A 23,074-nucleotide genomic window follows, 5' to 3' on the forward strand; every position below is an offset into this window, starting at 1 on the left:
CGAAGAGATCATTAACTGCAGAGCTGCTGCATTCGACCACATTAGTGTAAGTGTAATACACAGAAACATAAGCCTAACATGACACAGCCATCAGACAGTTACATCACTTCCTGTACTGTTAGTGACATTCCCAACTATTTTTTCTTTATGTGCATTCTCCTTTTCTAATGATAAGAAAAAGTCCCCTAAAAGCCCCTGAGAGACATTTACTCTGCATCATCATTACAGACGCTGAATAATTAATACAAAATGTCAACATTACCGTGACAATGAGGAGGACTCCTTTCAGGAGGGTCAGCAGTGAAGTGATTGGCTGAATGACTGTGTGAGCCAATAAAATAGCAAGAGTCAGGGTCCAGGTGAAGACTGGGATCACATAGATGTGGCTGTGGATGAAAAAACACACACAGAGAGACATCTAAACTCTTCTGTTCATGATCAGCTTTCATAACAGGAGTAAGAAAAGCACAACCTCGCTCCAGTGTAGTGGCTCTAACACCCCCGTCACTCGCTTCAATAACACCCTACAGAAACCACTTCACTGTTAAACTAAACACAAGTGCTCTGTGCTGACTGATAATCAAGATGCCAGTCTAGTACCATGTCACCTTGGTGAGGAACACCTGTGGTCCAATTAACAGCCATCCTCCAAAACAAAAAGCTGCCTGCTGCATATTAACAATGAAAACATCTGGTGTTTCAGCCTTCCATCCAGCAGAACGCCTCACAGACCTTCACTACCACAAACTAATCAAACACATTAGTGTCTTTAACTAAGATGACAACAATTCTGCAATACAGCAAAAAAACTCCAGGCCTCGTGGCCCGGTGTCCTGCAGGTTTTAGATGTGTCTCTGCTCCAACACACTTGAATCAAATATAGAAGTCATTAGCAGGACTCTGGAGAACTTGACTGCATACTGAGGAGGTCATTCAGCCATTTGAATCAGGTGTGTTGGATCAGGGACACATCTAAAACCTGCAGGACACCGGACCTCGAGGCCTGGATTTGAAGAGCCCTGCTTTAAAGTGTGTGTCTGAGCACATAAAGCTGCTGTAAAGGACAAAGAATCAAAGGATGCAACAGTGAACTTCCTTTGTGTCCTCAAACACTGCAGTCAGAAGCTGTTTATAACCCGAGCGTGAATGCAAACACAAACGTTACTGCATCTGGTGCACAATGGTACCGGCACCAAAAAAACAAAAAAACCATCATGTGGGTCTCTGACACAGACGGCTGTGGAAAAAACGGAATAATCTGAATAATTTCCTTCTATTTGGTATCATTTTGTTTCTTTGTTTCTTTGCAAACACACTTTAAGAAGTTTGTAGTGCAGTAAAAATCAGATGATGGCAGAAGTTTACTTTGATTACACAAACATTATGCAGGAGCAGGTCATGGATAACAGGTACTGAATTGATTTGTACAGTATATTTTTAACCACCTATGCAGCTCATTCTGTTTCTCCTGACAGTCCTTTCTTTAAAGATGTAAGTTTTAAGGCTTTTTGTCAATAAAGATCTCGGTGGGTGTGAGCCACATGTTAACATAAATGATAACATGACCCTGATCTGCACCCCTACAAAGTTTCATCAGAATTCATCCAAAACTTTTTGAGCGAAAATGCTCCCAAAAATAGATCCTCCTTGGCAGAGGTAAACAGAAAATTGTGTACATATTATGTGCTCAGTATTTTTACAGGCAGTAGTAACATTGTTGTGTTTTCCCATCAGGGGCTCCTTAACGTTGTTTCAAAATGATAATCAGTTGTACAAACTGTAGCAAATGGATGTTTGACATTGGAAATAGAAAAATAAAAACCTGATTTTAAAATTCTCATTTTGTTCACTGTATGAATTATTAGTAACAAGATTATTAAGATTTGAGTTCAGCAGAGACATAAGGGCGAATTTTGCTCCTCTTAATTAAACACACGTGATTTAAATATGTTTATTGGATAGAGACGCTGCTCAAAAAAATTTAAAGGAACATTTTTAATCAGAGTTCAGCATCAAGTCATTTAAACCTCTGTGATATTGATGTGGTCAGTAAGTATCAGAGGAGGTCGTTAATCAGTTTCAGCTGCTTTGGTGTTAATTAAGTTAACAACAGGTGCACTAGAGGGGCAACAATGAGACACCCCCCAAACAGGAATGTTTTACAGGTGGAGGACACTCACATTTTTCCCTCCTCATATTTTCTGACTGTTTTTCACTAGTTCTGCATTTGGCTAGGGTCAGAGTCACTGCTGGTAGCATGAGGCCATACCTGGACCCTACAGAGGCTGCACAGGTAGTCCAACTCCTCCAGGATGGCACATCAATACGTGCCATTGTCAGAAGGTTTGCTGTGTCTCCCAGCACAGTCTCAGAGCATGGAGGAGGTACCAGGAGACAGACAGGTACTCTAGGAGAGCTGGACAGGAGAAGGTCCTTAACCCATCAGCAGGACCAGGATCTGCTCCTTTGTGCAGGAGGAACAGGATGAGCACTGCAGAGCTACAACATGACCTCCAGCAGCCACTGGTGTGAATGTCTCTGAGCAAACAATCAGAAACAGACTTCATGAGGGCGGCCTGAGGTCCCAGTGTCCTCTAGTGGGCGCTGTGCTCACTGCCCAGCACCGTGGTGCCTGACTGGCGTTTACCACAGAATACCAGAACTGAGATTTCGGCAAAATGTTCCAGCCTTCTGTATCGTTTTTTTTCACTATGATTTGCTTTTGAATTCAGCCTCTGTAGGTTTATCTTTTTCATTTCCATCAAACGATGCAGCATGCTTTTCCTCCTAACACATATCTGCACTGATATGCAGCAGGTTATCAGCATGGTTTTTTTTCCCACTGAGATCTGATGTGTTTCAAATTGTTCCTTTAATGTTTTGGGCAGTGTAGTTAAAACCTGTAGATAGATTTTTCTTCCATGTAAAGCTCTAAAAAAAACAAAACAATAATAAAGATAATAATCTGGTCACTGGGTTGAGAGTGAACCTCACTAATGCTTAATTCCTGCAGAGCTCAGTGGGATTCGGGTCCACTATCCTGCAGCAGGACTGACGGCAGTTTTTACACAGAGATCTGCAGTAACCTATTGATTGGGGAGGGGAATACGGTGGTTTATCCAAAGGAGGTCTGCCGAGGTGTTTTCACTCCAGTAACCCTGTCTCCCCACAACGCATCGCAGAATCCCCCCCGGCACTGAGCAGGCCGATAATGAAGCCCCCAGGTGTGCCGACGAAGCAGTCTGACCGTCCCGCAGAGTGTGAATAATATTATTTGGGTTATGTATTTACTGGGGCATGACAAAATAAATTAGCTCTGTTAACTGATAAAGGTAATTATAGGCTTGGGAAAGGGAGGAGGGTGGGGGTGGGGGTGGGCTCAGGTCGAGACGATTACTTGAAGAGCTGGTTGGAGTTGCTACAGTGATTCTTGCTGCTTTAGATTTAGTTTAAACAAAGCCTCTTTCTTTAATTCTGCATATTATACGACTGTTCTAACAAGGGCTGCACTCAGCTGAATTACTAATAGTCATTTTTAATCAGGGCGAACTCGCTTCCACACCTGCGTGTCACATCTTACCATGTATTAAAAAAAGGACATTGTGGTTTAAAAAGCTGTTTACAGCCTGTTTTACTCCACTGACCGTGAGCACTCCTCTGAAGTGCCACGTGCAGTGAACCTCGAACTCCAACTAAAATGTCTGTAGGCTTCAGCGAGCACAGAATGCACTGTAGGTAAATGAAACAGGTCTGAGGTTATGGTAGTCTGAGGTGGCCTAGGCTGCTGCTGGGGGGTTCCCACGATGCTCTGAGTGTTTTCATTCACCTCTTTTTACTGTTTATACCCCACTCTGCATTTAATCATTAGTTATTATTAATCTCTGTCTCTCCCCCCTCAGCAGATGACCCCCCCTCCCCGAGCCTGGTTCTGCTGGAGGTTTCTTCCTGTTAAAGGGAGTTTTTCCTTCCCACTGTCACCAAGTGCTGCTCATAGGGAGTCGTTTAGACTGTTGGGTTTTCTCTGTATTATTGTAGGGTCTTTACCCACAATACAAAGCGCCTTGAGGCGACTGTTTGTTGTGATTTGGTTCTATATAAATAAAACAAGGTGTGTTTGGAAGCTTTAAGAACACTGTGCGCACCTGACTGTGTTGTGCTCATGTGGTTATGGATATTATTAGGGCTTCCAAGGAGGAACTGCCATTAGACTTCTACAAGATAATATACTATAAACATTATTACTGGTATTTAGAGGCTCCCTATAGGTAGAGCTTTGGAACCAAAAGGTAACATTCAAGAGTAACCTGATAAAGCAGAATGCTGCTCTGAACCCCAAAAATGAAGACGTCTGAGGAGGAAGCAGGAGAGCTGCTGTGAGCATTCAAAGACCCAGCTGGAAGAAGTAGGTCCACATGTACACTGCTGCAGGAGCTGAGGGGACCAACAGACCAGCTGGTACTGGCACAGCAGTAAGACTACTTATGTTCTAATCGGAGTTAGGTTCTCATTCCCAGGTAAGCTCATATCGGATAATGAGTTTTATTTATTCATTTAATTTATTACACAATGTTTGTCGACCTGTATCGACAGATTGTGTGATTTGATGTGAACATAATGACTAAATCACACTTTATACAGCTCTAATTTAGTTTTGACACTTTATAGTAGGTCTCTACATCATTTCAAAAGAAATCTCTCTCTCTCACACACACACACACACACACACACACACACACACACACACACACACACACACACACACACACACACACACAGAGTGTAGGCCCGTGTGAACAAAAAGGTTGAGAGTCTGTTTTGTCGGCACAGACGTGATCGATCTCAGGTCAGCAGGCAGCTCGTTTCTGAGAACAGGAGCACGGTACCTGAAAGCACCCTCAGCATACCTGCATCTGATTCTGGGGACATTTCAAAGATCTGCAGCTGATGACTTGAGAGGTCTAATTGGGTTATAAACAGGGAGCAAGTCAGAGGTGCACCACTGAGAGCTTTGTGAACTAATTAAAGGATTGTGAAGGTAATTTTATATTGCACTGGGAGCCAGTGAAGTGACCTCAGTCCTGGGCTAATCTGCTCAGATTTCCATGTACCTGTAAGAACTCTGGCTGCTGCGTTTTGAATGAGGTGAAGTCGTCCTGCTGATGATTTGGAGCTCCTGCAAATGGAGCATTACAATAATCTAACTTAAGTGATGGAAAGCAGTTCTGGTAACCTTATTGATGTGACTGTCAAACTGACATCACTGTCCAGAATGATCCTGACTCGCTGTGTTTCATGATAACTGAAAACTCCAGAATAGCTACAAATGATCCAAGTGAGATTGTGAGGTTTACAAGAAGGAACAGACACATAAATCTGGTGCATTTAGAACCATGTAATCACATTAGTATTCACTGCGAACAAGAACTTTGAGTTAATCTAAAACTGAAAATAAAGATAAATAAACTGTTCCTGTGTAATAATGGGATATTTTTCTCTCAGCTCTGCAGCCTGTGTGTGTTTGTTTGCTTTGATTAAAAGAAATGCTGTAACTTCATGCAATCCTTTCAGGGCCTCCCCCTCCACTGGTCAGCTCTCAGGGTTGCATCAGTTTATTTTTTTAAATCAATATTAAAGAAAAAAATTTTTTAAATGAAATTATGTCTCCCCAAACAACACAACCCTGAAGTGACAATTCACTTTGAGCTTTCTGCCTCGTGAGGACGGGGCCGGACGTGGAGACAGACTGATGTGGGACGTGATTTCTGCCGACGTTTCGCTTTCTTAGCGAATTCCTTCTTTCAGTGACATTTTTCCCTGCTGCTGATTGTGCTTGAACGGCGTGCTCTCTGAGCTGGAGCCCCTTAAAGAGTTTAAATAATTTATACGTAGAAGGAAACCACACTTTGAATTAGAGAAACTCATATGTCAAGCTAAGCCATCTTGATCCCCTCACCATACTGCATGCACACTACGCAGAGGGCAGTATACCTAACGCAGCTTTACTCATTACACTAACTCTGAAAGCCAACACCCCACATAACACAAGCAAAAAAGGACACAGAGACTTTATGACCTAATTACAGCCCCAAACTAAAACCACTCACATGCTTCATCTGTCAAAGTCAACAAGATCAACTACAGCATCAACTACAGGAGCATTAAAGTAACGAGCTCTTGGTTAGTTTCAGTGATTTTTCTGCAGCCAAATATTCAGATTCATCGTTGCAGAGAGCAACAGGAAGTCTTTCCTCGTGGATAAGTGCAGCTTCATTACATCAGCGTCACAAGCTGCAACGTTTTGCTTTAATTCGCATCATATATAATTTAAGCTAATTAACGGATGCTGAAAGCTGAGCCTAAACAGATTTGGTGAAAAGGATCCAAATCCAATGTGCATGGTTTGAAACCAGATTTAGGTTTGATTAAAGAGAAGATCATCAAAATGACAGAAAGAGTTACAGTTTAACAAAGCAGCATGACTGTCAGACTTACCTGATATTAAGAAGTGCAGCGTAGGCCTCACTGCCAGCCAGGACATAACTAATTCCAATTGAAATGCTGGAGAGAGACAGAGTAATAGAAAAGGACAGAAAAGGGGGGAAAAAAAAGGAGATCCAGGCAGAGGAAAGCAGGGAGGAAAAGGAGAGGAAGAGGCTCTTAGGTATTAAGCAGTGATCAGTCATCCTCTACAGTCTCAGTGACGAGCACTCCTCCGTTGTATTAAACATTAGGTTTGTTACTGCATCAGAGCGCCCGAAGCTACGAAGAGCTAAGAGATTTAATTTTATAATAGTTTCTTGTTTTCCACGCAGCGTCTTGATCCTCAACAACTTTTCGATTTTATACGTTCTCCAAACAAAAACGGTGCCTTCGGGGGCGCTACTTAAAGCAAATGTTTTGGTTGTATATCTCACATGTACTCTGAACATCACACACCCACATCGAGCCAGAAATCTGCTTGTAAAAGGTTGTACGTTCATAAAGAAGCTGGATGCCGGCGAACATTAAAAGCGAGCGTTTCTTACAGTACGTTTCAATCCCACGTGAATGACGAGACAGGTTTTTGGAGCTCAACATCTGTTCCGTTCCTTATAAGTCTAAGCTCCTGTAATCTCTCAACAGTTGGTTGTTGAGACTGCAAATCCATTAGTGGTTTCTCCAGACAGCTAAATGTTATTTTGGAGCGCAGAGTTACACCCACTCTTTCACATCTCCCCGCTTTCAAATGTTGAAAGGAAATGCCAACAAATTTAGGAAGTTTTCATACAGTCTAGTCCTCTCATCTACAGCGGTTTAGGCCATATTTTTGAACATGAAAAACTCGCCACAGTTGGAAAGCAAAGAACAGAGAAGCAGTGATGTCGATGTTGCAGAGAGAGAGCTCAAAGTCGAGCTTTAAAGTGTGGACTAAAAAATTTAAAATACAAAGAAAAAGAAACTTTACTTTTATTATTATGACTTTACGAATGTTTCTGCTAACCTGTGGCCTCGCGGTAACACATGCCTGTGCAGATGAAAACTTTCCCACAAAAACAGACTCGCAGCTGCATAACTGTCCTCACAAACCTCCAGTATGAGGAGTGATCAACAAGGACCATTTTACCCAACTTAAATTTGGCCAATCTCCCCTTCAGATCATCTTATGGTGCAAATCTGGACAGCATACAGTGTGCCTCATAAAACACTCTCTGGAAGTCAGGCTGAGATACATTTTATCCCAAAGTTGGGAACTTGGATGTTCACATCTGAAACACAAACGAAAGACGTCCTAAAGTGTGTCCAAAACGGGGAACCTTCAACTTAAATCTGATTTAGGGAGGATGAACCAACAAGTCTGATCACACCTTCTTACTCACTGGATCTCTGAACTCATGTCCACACAATCTCTTATGTCAACAAGCAATCAAAACCATCCCTTTAAATATGAATGAAATACAAACTATGAGCCGTTATGGAATTTATGATGCGACCAGGACTGACCTCATGCAGGAATAATTGTCCAGCAGCTGCAGATGAACAGTATAAAATATACATTCATATTTTAATATCACTTGAAATCAAGGAGAATGAGTGAAAACAGCAGTTAGAGCAGACACGCTCAGTGAGCTCTGAAGCTCTAATTTCACAGAGTTTCTCATTCCTGCCGATTTTATCAGATCCAAAACAAAGTGTTCTACATTAAGGCACGGTGCCTGAGCAGGGGGGCAAAGGATGCCAACGTTCCCCACACCGAGACACCGTCACCAGCTGGGGTTGCTGACATAAGGCAGGTTGGATCCAGGTAATCACGCTGGTGATGCCAAATACAGAGACTAGCATATGAATACTTCAGCCTCTCCACTATGTCCTCGACCAAAGAGCTGTCTAAGGACACCGGGGACAAATGACCTGGTCAATGACCTGAAGAGAGCTGGGACCACAGTCTCAAAGATGACTGTTAGTAACACACTATGCTGTCACAGATTAAAATCCTGCAGGGCACACAAGGTTCCCCGACTCACGCCAGCAAATGTCCAGGCCCGTTTGAAGTTCGCCAATGACCATCTGGATGATCCAGAGGAGGTATGGGAGAAGGTCATGTGGTCAGATGAGACAAAAAAGAGCTTTTTGGTATCAACTCCACTCGCCATGTTTGGAGGAGGAAGAAGGATGAGTACAACCCCAAGAACACCGTCCCAGCCGTGAACCATGGGGGTGGAAACATCATACTTTGGGGGTGCTTTTCTGCAAAGGGAACAGGACGAGTGCACCGTAGTGAATGGAGGATGGATGGAGTCATGTATCACGACATTCTGGCCAACAACCTCCTTCCCTCAGTAAGAGCATTGAAGATGGGTCGTGGCTGGGTCTTCCAGCATGACAATGACCCCAAACACACAGCCAGGGCAACTAAGGAGTGGCTCCCTAAGAAGCATTTCAAGGTCCTGGAGTGGCCTAGCCAGTCTCCAGACCTGAACCCAATAGAAGATCTTTGGAGGGAGCTGAAACTCAACGTTGCCCAGCGACAGCCCCAAAACCTGAGACTGGAGAAGATCTGTACGGACGAGTGGGCCAGAATCCTGCTGCAGTGTGCAAACAAGAACTGCAGGAAACATCTGACCTCTGTCACTGCAAACAAAGGTTTCTGTACCAAATATTAAGTTCAGTTTTTCTATTCTATCAAATACTTGTTTCATGCAATAAAATGCAAATTAATTATTTTAAAATCATACAGTGTGATAGAAATTACAGACCTCTCCATTCTTTGTAGGTGGGAAAACCTGCAAAATTAGCAGTGTATCAAATACTTATTTTTCCCCAATGTATGAACATTTCTATTAATCAGTCTGTTTTTTAGTGCTTTCCTGCATCTTTGTGAATTACAGCCCACTACCTCAGATTTCCTCTCGAGACTGGCAGGAGTCTCTGCTGCAGTGTGAGGTTTGCTTATCAGAGTGACCCCTCCTGCCAGAAACACCCAGCCTGGCTGTTCTCCTCCAACGACACGAGATTCCCTCCATCGAACATCAGCGGGGTCACTTCTCTCCTTCCTCTGATGCCTGTCGTGAACATTAACTGCAGCTCCTCACCTGTATCTGCATGATTTTATGTCCTGCACTCACACGATTGGCTGTTTGTAAAAGATTCCTAATAACATTTTTAAAAAGGCTCTGCCCTTTGGTGAAGCATTTAAAAACACTTTTTTCCTCTTAATAAACTTACAAAAATGTAATGAAGTTTTGGTAGAGGTTCAACAAGGAGGCTATTTCACACATTTTGTCTTTATTACTTGGCTGTATAATCCTCTCATTAGTCTGCATGTGTGGGTGTGTTTAGAGCCGGATCTCTGAGCGCTTTTACAGTTTATTCCTTAAATTCCAATTTTATAGACTCAACAAAAGTGCACAGGTACATTAAATTAATAAAGCAGGAACACACACTTTAGCAAGCTATTTGTGTTGGTACAGTTATACGTACTCATTCATTCTGTGTGCACATGGTGCATAGCGTGAATGTGCCATTATGCGCGTTTCACAGCAGCTCCACCGTGCAGGGCAGAGCATGAAGAGCGAGGGGCGCCAAGGGTAAAAGATGCAGGTCGTGTTTTGTGTGTTGTGTGTGCGTCAGTGGGGCTGAGCCTCTGCATCGATCGACCACTAAGCCTCCTTGAACACAATGAGGGAACTATCGATCGGCCAGGTGTTTCAGAGCTGTTCACACGCTGATAACAAGACCTTCCACCAACGATGTTAAAAGCCCCGCGCCCCTCCTCTGCGCCCATAAGGACACACACATGGACACAAATCTGTCAATGCTGCAAGAGTTACACACAAATAATTCAAATCTAAACTGATTAATGGCTCACTGATGTATCTGTGTTAAGACAAAAGAATATTACAATGCAGCAAACAACAGGGTGGACAAGTCAAAGTACCTGTTGGCAGCATTTGGTCATTACTTTAATTGAAGACACTTTTTTTGGTGATGCACGAGTGTTTTTCTCAAATAAAAAATAAACATCAGCAAAAAGAATGACTTTTCTAGACCATTACTTCCACTGACTGACCCAGGTAGATCATTAGTTTTGAGCCAGAGGAGAAATTGATAAGGAACAGGAAAAAAAAAATCCGGCTCTCCATTAGGGAAATCAAACATCACTGCCATTATTTTTACAGGAAATGTAGTGTGTGTGTGTTTCTACAATATGCTTATAATTAAAATTAATGGTCAGTATTTTCATGTCAGCTGTGGTACAGTAGTACTTTGTGTTCATGCATAATCAGGAGATTTCAACCGCAATCAGCGACAGCAGCTCCCCCGTTTCAGAATTTAAACACAAAGTTTCATTTAGCAGCTGTCAAATTTAAACGAAGGACAGACCGCAGTAACTGAAAGCAGGTTACTTTAAAAAGTCGGTGGGCTGCAGATGCTGCAGCAGTGATCATATTTTACCGCTATTTGGCTCAGGCGTGTAACTCAATATTTCAAGACTGTGCAGCAGAAGCCGGTGATATAAAGTCTGAACCTCAAGGACAGTTTTTACACGAGTCTGCTGCACTCGCTCAGTTAAGAGAAGTTGTGCTGGTCCAGAACACTGAAAACGACTCGACAGGTTTCAAATATTGCAGTGTAACAATCGCTGAAAAAAAAGGGGAAAAGACAACAACAAAACTTGGTCATATAGTGTAGTGGCAACACTACTGAAACAATAGGTGATGGGTTCAAATCCTGACCAGGGCATGCATAATTGAAGCCATAATGGCTCAGACGTTGCCCGGATTAACAAGGTCCGAGGCACGAGGACATGCTGACAATAAGTGGGCTACTGGAACACAATACGGCATCAGGGGTGAAAGGTGATACTACACACTAACCCCAGTGAACATGAAGAGGATGTGGGGCCTACGGATTCTTCGATGCCCGACATCTAGACTAACATCGAAACAGCGCATGGTTCAGTGAAGTAAAACAAATGCTACAGCAAGGGGGAGCCAGGACGCCAGGGCAGGGAGCACGGCATCATCATCATAATCATCATCATCCTCCCGACACTCCAAAAACTAGTACATTGAATGCCAGAGCAGCTGCCCTGAAGCTAAGCTGGAAACCTGGACCCTCTGTGGCTGATTACAAAGACTATGCAACGTACCTTCTGAAAGTCTACAGCACCAGAGACAATTCCTACTTTGACCATCACTGGAACCAACCAGCTGATTTATACTAGGGCAACAGTGATCCTTGAGACGCTTGGCTATAAGATGAACAGCCACAGGGTACCATCTATGGAAGATCAAGTCAGCATGAACCTTAGCTAACTGCTTTAAGAGGCATACCAGAGCAGAAGCCAGGAGAATGAAGCAGATGCTCTCCACTGAACCATCCAAGTTGTACTCTGGCCAAGCAGAGCAGGAAAGCTGTAGTGATACATGTAGCAACACTGAGCAACAGCAACATCAGGAAGGAGGAAAACGGTGTGTTCTAGCCCAATTCTGATTGTAAATAACTGGTACACTGTCAACTGTGCTAATCATTCTGTTGTCTTTATTTTGTACCTCACTTTAAAACTTAAATAAACTGGGGAAAAAAAGGAAGGAGGAACACGAGAAGCTGCATAAATACCAAGGGCTCGGACAAGAGCTAGAGAGGATGAGGAAGGTGAAGGTAACAGTGGTCCCCGTGTTAACTGGGACACTCAGGGCAGTGACCCCCAAACTGGGAGAGTGGCTCCAGCAGATTCCTGGAACGACATCAGAGATCTCTGTCCAGAAAGGCGCAGTCCTGGGAACAGCTAAGATACTGCACAGGACCCTCAAGCTTCCAGGCCTCTGGAAGAGGACCCGAGTTACCAACATACCCCCCCATGGGGGTGAAAGGGAGATATATAGATAGGTTTCCACACAATCGGGAAAATAGCAACACATTTATAGTTACTGAAAGTGAGAGTTTAAATATTTTTTGATGTAACGTCTAAGACGAGAGTCATCAGTCCTGTTCAGAAAGGGAAAAACTGAGAAAACGCTAACGGCACATTCAAAGGTTGAACTTAATCTTATGTAGAGGAAGTGCTGCAAAACAACACACTCAACCGCATTCCTCCCACACTCAGTGCTGTTTAATGTGTGACTGGAAAATGATGCAACTTTAAGAACCTGCAAAGATCATTGCCATGGTAACTTACAACTGGAAGAGGAGCACGCAGTTGAAAGCGTGGCTCATGGGCCGGGAGAGGAAGAGTCGACCGAGCAGATGGAGGTTCGGCTGCAGACCGTCGGCCCGGTCGTGCAGAGCTGCTGCATCCGGCTGCAGTAACCCTGTATCTAAGAGACACAGACAGATGTAGAAGGCAGTCAATTCACTGAACCTCAAACTGCTATCAAATCATCAGCTTAGCACAACATTTCCCAAGAAAGTAGGCTTGTGGCTCCTTCATCACAGGTTATAGCCTCCACATAGACATGAATGATAGTTTCCCTTCTCACATTTTCATTTTTCATGTTATTTGCTCCTCTTCAGGGCTCCTGCAGGTGAATAACACTGAATATACAGCATTTTAACTGCTTGTCCAATTCAGTCACAGCTAAGCTGGAGCCCATTCGAGCTATCACAGGGCAGGCAGCAGAGTACAGCCTGGACAGGCTGCCAGTCTATCAGAGGGCTAACACAGAGACTGACAACCATTCACACCTACAGCCAATTTAGAATCACCAATTAACCTCACAGGAATGTCTCTGGACACACACACACACACACAACACAGGAGAGTTTAAGGTCATGACCCCCACACAGAATCGTTTTTGTGTTTTCATGAGAAACCTCGAGAGAGGGAGCAGATGAGCGAAGAGAAGAAAAGAAGGGTGAACAGGCTCAAAATGTTCTATGGAGACTAAACAGTCCTTACTGGAGCCCAGCACTAATTTAATATTCTGTTTCAACTACCAATTTTATTATGCATTGTTCTTTTGAAGAGTTTTCAGCTTCCTTAAAGTGCTGACCTACGTGAACTCCAACAATGCTGCAGCTATCGCCACAGGTTCTGCTCGCCAAGTAATCCACAGAGTTTGTTGCTGCTGTTCTGGGTTTGAGCTCCCATGAATGCTGCAAAGACAGATGATAATAACTTTGATGAAAGCAGACCTGGCAGAGTGTACATTATTAAATGTGATAGTCAAAACCAGCATGTTAAATTAATGGCAAACAAGCCTGTTAAATTAATAGTGCTGCAGAAGTCCATTAAGTAAGAGCAGGGCACAGAAACACAAACACACCAGCATCACTATTTTAAAAAAATAAAAAAAATCACAGCATGAACATGCAGCTTTGATGCTGAAGAGGGTCTCCGGTCTAATTTGGTAATGACAGCTGGTGTGTATGAGGGCACATCAACTTTTAAAAACATATTTCACATGACTTTTTTTTTTAGTTGAATTTGTTAACTGTTTTTCTGATGCATCAGTGTATATTGAGAACTTCAATACAGTAGCTCGTTAAGACAAGGTTAAAATTAACTAGCTTATACATTTGAGCAGGTTAATAATCATGGAATATAATAATAATAATAATAATATAATCTATTTACCCTGTGTGCAAAAATCCTAATCACAAAGGGGACCTATTATGCTGAATTCCAACTCAAAACGTTTCACTCTCTACCAGTTAGAAAGCTACTCTCTACTAAGTAGCTTTGCATTCTTCTGATTGGTTTTCCTCACAAACAGAAGGTGTGACCAGCATGTGGGCGGGGCCGGAGCTGTGTGCCTGATATACCATATTAATGGTATCCACTCTCAGACTGGAAGTTCAGGCTTTGGTTTGTCAGGATTACTCGTACATACGCAGACCTCTGAAACTTTGTCCATGTTTCCACCACTGTAACGTCACATGAACTCATGGCCACTTTATTAGGTACAACTGCTGTTGGCTTAAGAAAATGATCGGTTTATTATCACCCATGCTCACATTTGCTACAGTTCAGTAAAAGTAGAAATTTCAGTTTCTAGGAAGGAAGTTTCTGAGTGACTGTATGTGGAAACAGTTTTTTAAAAAAAAAGTCAGCAGTACTTTGGATTACTACTTTGAACTGTTATCAACTTAACCACCATACTCTAATACTATCAACTTAGTAAGGACTGACAATGAGACACGGCGAGTTACAAAGAAAGTCAGTGGGACAATCCACTATCTCACTTATCCTGTCAATGAGTTTCTAAAATTAGCAGCTGGCATGATCAGAGACAGATGTTGGTGTTTTAGAAATAAATGTCCAACACTCCACTTTATTTTCTCTGCTTTTAATTCATTTATTTGTGAATAATCCAGGAAGCTGATTCAAAGATACAGCAGGTGAGGGCCGCATCACTGTGCAATCACGGTCTACTCATTTGCTTTTCCTTTCTAGCTCCACCATTTAGGCCCTCTGAAGGGTTTATCTACTTATACAGTGCTTGGAGAGCTCCGTCACATGTTTAAGTCAAGGTCGAGACTGAAGGCATTATATTGATGACGAAACATGTGAATGCAGTATTTCTCGAGTTATCTGCAGCTACTTTTAGAGTATTCCAAGCAGCACTGGAGAGGAATGTGATTAATTGCAGATCTTTAGTAAACAAACCCAAGAAATGAATGTAGATATGGAAATTATAGTTCACAGACTTCATGCGTATTGGCAGCAGGATCTCACCTCGAACCCATCACATACTGAAGCTTGGTCTAGTGTATGGTGACACATTTTAAGCAGTTTGTGATGTGCAGGGTAGTGTCTCACTGAACTGGGGAATATAAAACCAACATATAAAACCAGCCATCCAGGTAATGGTCGTCTCTGGAGCTCGAAAAAAGGCGACGGGACTTCTTTGGGTTTCTTGAAGATGTTTCACGTCTCATCTGAAAGGCTTCTTCAGCTCTAAAGCCAAAAGGTGGAGAGACTCAGGTATTTAAACCCCAGTGGGTGGTGTCCCCTGGAAGCGACTATGACTCACTATTGTTTATGTGCGTAATCACGTGCTGAGGTGTGAAAGAAGGTACGGGTCACCACAACCACAATTTTGGACCCTCTATGTCCACTGTGAACAGAGGAGGTGGATTATGTCACCAACTTCCCCGTCTACAATGCTGTCCTGAGCTCCCTCCCCAGGCGCCTCAACCTCCATTCACACCTTTGTTCAGGTGGCCTCAGTAGGTCACTTAATAGAATGGGGCAAAGTCCTGCTTTGGATTCACCTGAAACCCCTGACTGTGGTGACCCACACCTCCTTGTGATTATGCACATGAACAACAGTGGGTCACCACCACCACCTCCAGGGGACACCTGGACAGTTTAAATACCTGGGTCTCTCCACTTTGGGTTTTAGAACTGAAGAGGCCTTACAGATGAGAGGTGAAACATCTTCAAGAAACTTGAAGAAGTCCAGTCGCCCTTTTGTTCAAGCTCCAGAGAAAACCAACCAAAGTCAGCGTTTGGGTTTAGGCAGATGAGGGAATTTCACTCAGGACTTCCACCTTAAACACACAAATTTACCTTAGCTGCCTGATAAGGTTTTAAAAAGATCATGACTTGAGTTAAAATACGCTTTTCCACAATAAAATGTCTCCCATCTGCAGCACGTGTGATTACTTCTAATCCAGTGACATCACCACCAGAGAACATTCGGCTGCAGCTTCACAAAAACAAGGCTTTAAGTTGCTTTTTCAAATTTTAAAAACAGTAGAAGTTAAGCAATATTTCTGTGGAAAATATCACACAAATATACTGTTGTACTGATACAAATAGTAAATTAGCCGTGGTCTTGAATTAACAGGTACGCACTGAGCAGGAGCTGAGTATACACCAAACCAGGCTGGCAGATTGGCACCTTACCAACACACAGACTATTCTCTCACTGCTAATATTTACAAATGATGCCTATAATTCAGGTTATTACAAATCAGGCTTCAGCATGAACACATATCTCAACCACAAAAACCTTTTTAATTAGTATCTCTCTAAGCAATTAGCAATCTCAAACATCTAGCCAACGGATCAATACAGTACAGTGTGGTCCTGTCCTGATGCATTAGTTCATGATGTAATGCAAACCTGACCCCTCACAATCATTATGTTTTATCGTGCAATTTTAGCATATCTAATAAAGCCCGGCAAACTTTACCTTCATACTGTGAACACTGTAAGAAGGTTAGAGGATATAGAGGAATATAACGTAAACATTGGTATCCTGGAAGTTTGATCTGTTTTCTGAAAATTTAACGGAGGCAATGTGAGGAAGCGCTTTCTGGGCTTAAAGGGTCATATCAGCATGTGGGGTGGGTCACAACAGGTTACCTTCACCTGCACGTTGATCCTGGGCTCATCCTCAACGATGTGACTCACTCTGTGTTAAAATCCTTTGCAAAGAATTTCCTTTTGAATAAAAGAGCTGCTCACCTGCTTCTGCATTTTCACTGTCGTCGTCTTCCTCCTCCGTGCAGGCTGGGTCCTCCACACCCACCCGATCCATGGCAATACACTCTGCAACACCTGTCTATGAAAGGACCATAATTTAGCTTTCCGCTTGTTGCCTGTCAGCATCTGCTGGTAATATCTAAACCCTTAAGACCTAAATGAAAGAAAATTATGCATATGTAAGGTACCCTCTGATCCATTTCTTTGACATGCAGCGGCAAAAGTTTCAGTGCTCTAATATCAGGTTTTTGTATCAAGTTTTCATTCCTTTCATCCCTAATCCTTCTTAAAGGCTGCAGTCACGTCTCAGATTATCATTAGTGCAGAATGAAGCTGCTAACCTTTCTGTCAGTTAAGCACTCTTGGAGCCCAAAACATAAACTGCAGGTACTGTACAGGTGTAGTTCAGCTACTGACCTTCAGAGATTCCAGCTGCACCACCTGACATTTCTGAAGAAGCTCCACAAACAGGTAGATGAGCAAAGCCTGTGCAGTGGGAAAGAAGATGGGAAACAGGTTTTGTTCTTGATCACTTCATGTTCGGTCACTTCATGAACTGCTATAAAATCAGAGTCATTATGCTCATGCGTGACTTACCTGGACGAAGAAGCCAACGATAAAGGAGAACAGGAAAGGCACGAGTCCAGCATGGGCTATCGTCACCGGAAGACCTGAGATGGAAATGAAGTGGAGTCATTTCTGAATTCATTCCCATCCAAGTATATCTGAAGACACGTGCTAGACAGTCTGACTCTTTGTCAGGCATCCACCTGCCCGTCTGTCACCGACTCCGCTCATTTTTCGCTCTCTCAGACACTCCTCTGTACTCTGGCTCAAACTTACCATAAAATTTAATGGATGGTGCTGATTTCAATATGAGATTTAAGTGACTGAACAAGTATTAACTTGGAAGGGCTCCACCTTTGTGGAACTACATGAAGACCCTGCTGAAAACAAAGTACTTAAATGTAATGTTCCATGTAATTTCTGCCTCTACAAAAATCTCTCTGGTGTTAACTACACTTCATAAACCACAGTTAAATTTGCTCTGCCAATGATGGCCACGAGATGGACAGCACTTTAATTACACTCAAAGTGAAGTCATATTATAAAAAAGTACATTTAGTAGAGAGAAAAAATACAGCTCAAGTTTTGACCAAGTGGGAATCCTGCACTGCTGTCAGCTTTTAATGCTTCTGCGAAGCTTCAGGTTCACTCTGAGACTCAGATGGAAGGACGTCATGTTTTTGTCCCATCCAGAACCCTGGTTTAAACGGGGCCTCGAAATTTGTTGGTTCCAACGTTTTGGGTTTTTTTTCCCAACAAATTATTAAGTTCCATTCGTCTGACTCGTCATCCATTTCCAAGTAGCCTCAAGAAATGTGTTTTCTGAATTCATGCAGATTGGTTTTGCATGAGAATTCGGTGCACACAAAGAATGTGCCAAACAGTGAAAGTTGTGTTTTTTAAGTATTGATCAGCCCTCAAGGACACACTGACGAGAGTTCACTTGTGCATTAACTTTGTTATCAACAGAGTAATTTTCACTTTGAATAGTTTCAAATAATTCAAATAATAGCATTTATTCCATAAACAGAAATGAGTGCATCTTAATGAAGATGTCAACTCATTAACCCACTCTCAGTGCATCATCAACGAGTGTTAATTCATCTAAAATGAAATGCTGACAGACCCCAAACATTCAAGGCTGATGGCATGGAAGCACAGACAGCTCACACAGCCCAGCACACAAACACAGAAGAAGAACAACAACTGCTCACTGTTCAGCTGTCTTCAGTACAGCAAACAAAGACGCAAACACACACAAACAAAGGCAACGGCACCACAACAGGTAAAGCACCACTGCTGCTGTGGACTATCCACCCCCATCCAGCACAGTCAACCTCTGGGAAAGACTGTGTTTAATTATCAGATGTTTTAATTGTGGGTTTTTCTGTTTTTGTGACTCATGCACCTCAAATAAAAAGCTGTGAATACTCACCTAAGATTCCAGTTCCCAGTATTGTTGCAATGGTCAAAAAGTCTGGGAAGACATAAAGTGACAGGATTAATTCTTCTTCTACTGGTAACCACAAAATGTTTGACTTGAACATGCAAACAATCCACAGAAATATGTGATCACAAAGATTAACTTGTTACAAATGGCAAATCAATCAAAAACTGAACTGAAATTAAGTCTTGCAAAGATAAATTAGGGATTGACTGAAACAAATCAGGAGCAATGTCAGGGGCAGCCTTACGCTGAGGATCTAAGGTCAAAGGCCGTCTCTGCCTGCTGTGGCCACGCCCTCCAGGGTAGCATTGCTCACAGCAGGTTGGAATCATAAACAGTGTGCAACAGCCTGTCCCCTGTTTGGAGAGCGTGTAACCCAATCAACACCACTGAGTACAGAAACTATGCAGTCTATGCAGTTTTATCTTCCAAATAAAAAACATTTAGAAATTCGAGTTTCTACTTAAATGTCCCAAAAACATCATCATTATGCACTCTTCAATATGAGTAATACAAAATTCATTAAAAAAAGTCTAAACAAAAATATTGTGACCAATATGTCAAGTAGCAGTTTTAAGTACTCCATTACAACAGCACTGAAACAATGCAAACACATATATAGTGCTGTCTGCCAAACTACAGCATTTTTTTAAGGGTATGTCAAAGTGAAACTCTAACGTCATCACGGTCCAGGTCAGGGATGAAGAGCCTGTAGAGAAAAGCAGATGCAGGCAGGAGTTTATGGCCCACTGTGGGAGAAAAAAAAAGACCCATGCGGCACAAATTCAACTAACTTCAGCATCCTCCTGATATCTCAGCTGAGCTCTCACTGGAACTCCACGGTGCAGTCGGCTTTCTCAGTGTAATCACAGCTGTAGAACGAGCCACACTGTCTCTGAGCTCGCTCGCCCTCACAAAAACGTGTCCTCTGTGACTGCTAACACTGAGGCTCAAATTCAGCACTACAGTAAATGACCCCAAACAGCCTACACCCATCTTCACACTGCTCCAGTGATGCTGCAGCTATCAACACACACTAAGATATTAAACAGCAAAAGAAAACTGCGTGTTGGCATCTTCCATAAGCATCCTCAGTACCCCATCATTACCACCAACTCAAATGAAATGCTGATGTTATGCAGAGTGCTTCCTGTTCACTGTGCTGCAGATTGCAATGTTGGACAGTTGTTATCTCCATATAAGTGCTATCTGCTGGCTCTTTGAAAACTGTATGGTACTTATGTATGATGTTTGCACGTCTTCAAAAGCTTCCTGATAAACCTGTGGTTGCCATTTTCCCCTCGGGAAAGGTAGTTTTGACTAAATGCTTATTTGAGCATACAAATAACTGGGGCGTTTCACAAAATACATTTGAGAAAACACTCAAACAAAGACCAGCAAAGGTGGGCGATACAGCCTCAAAATTATACCCTGATATCGCAAGGAAATTTCCAACACTGATATTTCTAATACTACAGAAAAAATACTGAAAAGCCTTTTATCTGTGCTTCCAGCTTGTAGGCAGCAGCCTTTATTAGTGCAACCAAAATATTAATCTATTGCCACAATGAGCCAGCAACAGCATTATAGTGCAGGATTAGTGACACACCATATGTACAGTACATATAGATGACCAGAGTATGGAAATCCCCAAAACTTGACCCATGCCTCCAAACGCTCAGTCAGCAGACTCATGGGGTTTGTTGACCTGGCAAACATTCCTATTAATGCTTTAAATGAACCTTTATTAACTTTGCTGCAGTTTCATGTCTATAGCATTGAAGAACGTGTGTGAATGTGCAGCAGGGAGCTGCTACATCACAAGAAAACAGGAGGAGGGTAACTCTGTTAGTCTGATGAAGAGTGAGGACAAGTGAGCCATTTTAAAAGATAAAAATAACGAACCAGGCAGATATTATGATTTTATGCAGCTTAAGATCTCCAGCTGATCTCTGTTCAACTTTAGTCACTAATTGCTGTAGTCGACCAAGCTCTCCTGCTGGTACAGTTTATATTTTTTCTCTTCATGCTGGAGGGGGGGCTCCCAGGTGTCTTTTTCACCAGCGACTGCAACACTTCTTTGTTGGGACCACACAGTGTGCATTGTGGTGGGTAGATAATGTTACCTTTACCAGAGCTGGGGGGCGATCAGGCCTGACTACAGAGAAGATCGGCCAACCCTGCTATCTGTCACGCTTCACCACTGACTCAGATTCACTCAGTTATTCCAGAATACAGGAAAGAACTCAAACAGTGGAACTGTGTCAGGCGCTCCACACAGTAACGGGGAACACTGATCTATTTAAGCATAGGACCACACCCACTAACAGTGTGCTCCCCAATTTCACTTTCAACATACTGTAAATCTAACATACAGTGTATCTAACCATTATCATTGGTAATGGTAATTTTAATAATTATATAAACAAAAAACATTATTTCAAATCAAAACAAACAAACAATCAACATGGTTGACGTGCAGGCTCAAAAGTAATTGCACTACAGATCAGGTGTGGACTTTACCTTGTTATTCCATAACACAGTCTCAGGGTACTAGCCAGAAAAAAAATTCAGCCCAGAGAGTGTTGAGGAGGAGGTGTAAGCATTAGCAAGCTAATTAGCTAATGCTAATTAGCTTCCATAAGCATCCAAGCTAATTAGCCAATGCTAATTAGCTTGCTAATGCTAATGCCCCCTCCACCCCAACACACTGGGCTGATTTTTTTTTTTTTTTCTGGCTAGTTGCTAATTGCAGTGAACAGTTATGATAGGGCGATAATACTTTATGCATATAAACCAGAAGAATTAGACTTACATATGATGCAGTCAACTTATCACAGAGCGCCGTTTCCATCCACTGATATCACGTAAAAAGCGTACACAACAAAAACATTATAATCTACCTGTTACATAGCACTTCATGTTGTTAGCATGAACTATCACGTTTTTAATGCAAGCCACTTAGTAGCAATAGGAGGTGTCACCATGTTGCTGGGCACTGTATTATTTTCTCCTAATCCTCTCACAGCTCACAGGATTTTATGTTTAATATGAAGCCCGGAATTATCCTTAGAGGGCCCTTCTTCCTCTTCCTCCCCCTCGCGTTCACGCTGGTCGCCATTTTGCTTTGTGTAGCCCCCAGAAATCAAGGTGAACAGGACCGTCGGGAGATCGACTTGCACATTGTGAACCACACCGGCTGTGCCCAGTGCTAGATTGAAAAACTGTGGTGAAACAATACTTTTAGCGCTGTGAAGAAAAAAAATCATTCTAGTATCAGTGAGGGGCGGAGTGCGCGGGTGCTGCTAATTGCAGTGATAGAAGAGTTCCGATATTCTCAAACAGGTGTTGTGCCAAAAAGTGGTCGTCTGCCAAAAAGTGATTCCCAGAAAATGATTGCCCGTATTTAAACTGTGTAAATGACTTGCTGATCTATAATCTGTGAAAAATATGTCAAACATTTCTCTCGTGAATGATATCAAGTACTTTTGAGTAAGAAACAACATTTCTGTCACAAGGTAGAAGCTGCAATCAGTTTTTGGCAGCGACTTTTATATATTCTTTATTTATCAGGGTAAAAACTGTGATCGGTCAGATTTTAAAGAGAAATCTGGCCAAGAGGGCAGCAGAAATCAGAACAAATATAACATTACACTCTATAAAGATATTTTCAGTGACCAAAGAGGACTGGATTTATTATAATGTACGTGCAATAATGCAGAGTCATAAACATACAAACAGGTCATTTCTTCATTTTATATTTAAGCCCTTCATAAATCCTATTGACTACACTCTATTCACCAATATAAGCAAAGACATTACGCATAAAAGCACATAGAAACATCGAAAATCACTTTATGGCAGACGATCACTTTTTGGCACAGCACCGGAGCAGGACTACCACAGCATGGTGAAACCCGGGCGATCAACCCTGACATTAAGCACACACAAGATCAGGAGCTGATAACAACTCCAGATCTTTGCTGTTTATTTGAATTCTCAGTGTGAGGTTTAAATATATGTTGATGCAAGTGAAGAAGGCCATCATCAGGCAGGAGAACCTAAATAAACCTGAGAGGCAGGATAAGGTTTAGGAGTGACCAAACCAACAACCTGAAACAATCTTAAAAAGCAAGAATGATCTG

The 23,074-nt window shown here is 42.4% G+C and overlaps 1 protein-coding gene across 3 annotated transcripts in view; it reads right to left on the minus strand.

Moving 5' to 3' along the window:
• LOC115778558 (uncharacterized) overlaps nucleotides 1–23,074 on the minus strand; it is a 90,392-nt gene that overhangs the window by 64,004 nt on the left and 3,314 nt on the right. The window contains exons 1-8 of one of the 3 annotated variants that reach the window (XM_030726648.1): nucleotides 21,745–22,010; nucleotides 18,918–18,959; nucleotides 17,513–17,586; nucleotides 17,333–17,401; nucleotides 16,898–16,994; nucleotides 12,659–12,797; nucleotides 6,493–6,558; nucleotides 263–386 (exon numbers count right to left, since the gene is read on the minus strand). In XM_030726648.1, coding sequence (XP_030582508.1) covers nucleotides 263–386; nucleotides 6,493–6,558; nucleotides 12,659–12,797; nucleotides 16,898–16,970 — 402 coding nt within the window. In that variant the 5' untranslated portion in view covers nucleotides 16,971–16,994; nucleotides 17,333–17,401; nucleotides 17,513–17,586; nucleotides 18,918–18,959; nucleotides 21,745–22,010. Of the gene's footprint in view, nucleotides 1–262; nucleotides 387–6,492; nucleotides 6,559–12,658; nucleotides 12,798–13,472; nucleotides 13,576–16,897; nucleotides 16,995–17,332; nucleotides 17,402–17,512; nucleotides 17,587–18,917; nucleotides 18,960–21,744; nucleotides 22,011–23,074 lie in introns of those variants that run through there. The other 2 variants (XM_030726646.1, XM_030726647.1) reach the window with 2 other exon arrangements.

Source organism: Archocentrus centrarchus, chromosome 4, assembly GCF_007364275.1.
Source record: "Archocentrus centrarchus isolate MPI-CPG fArcCen1 chromosome 4, fArcCen1, whole genome shotgun sequence".
NCBI classification, from domain to species: Eukaryota; Metazoa; Chordata; class Actinopteri; order Cichliformes; family Cichlidae; genus Archocentrus; species Archocentrus centrarchus.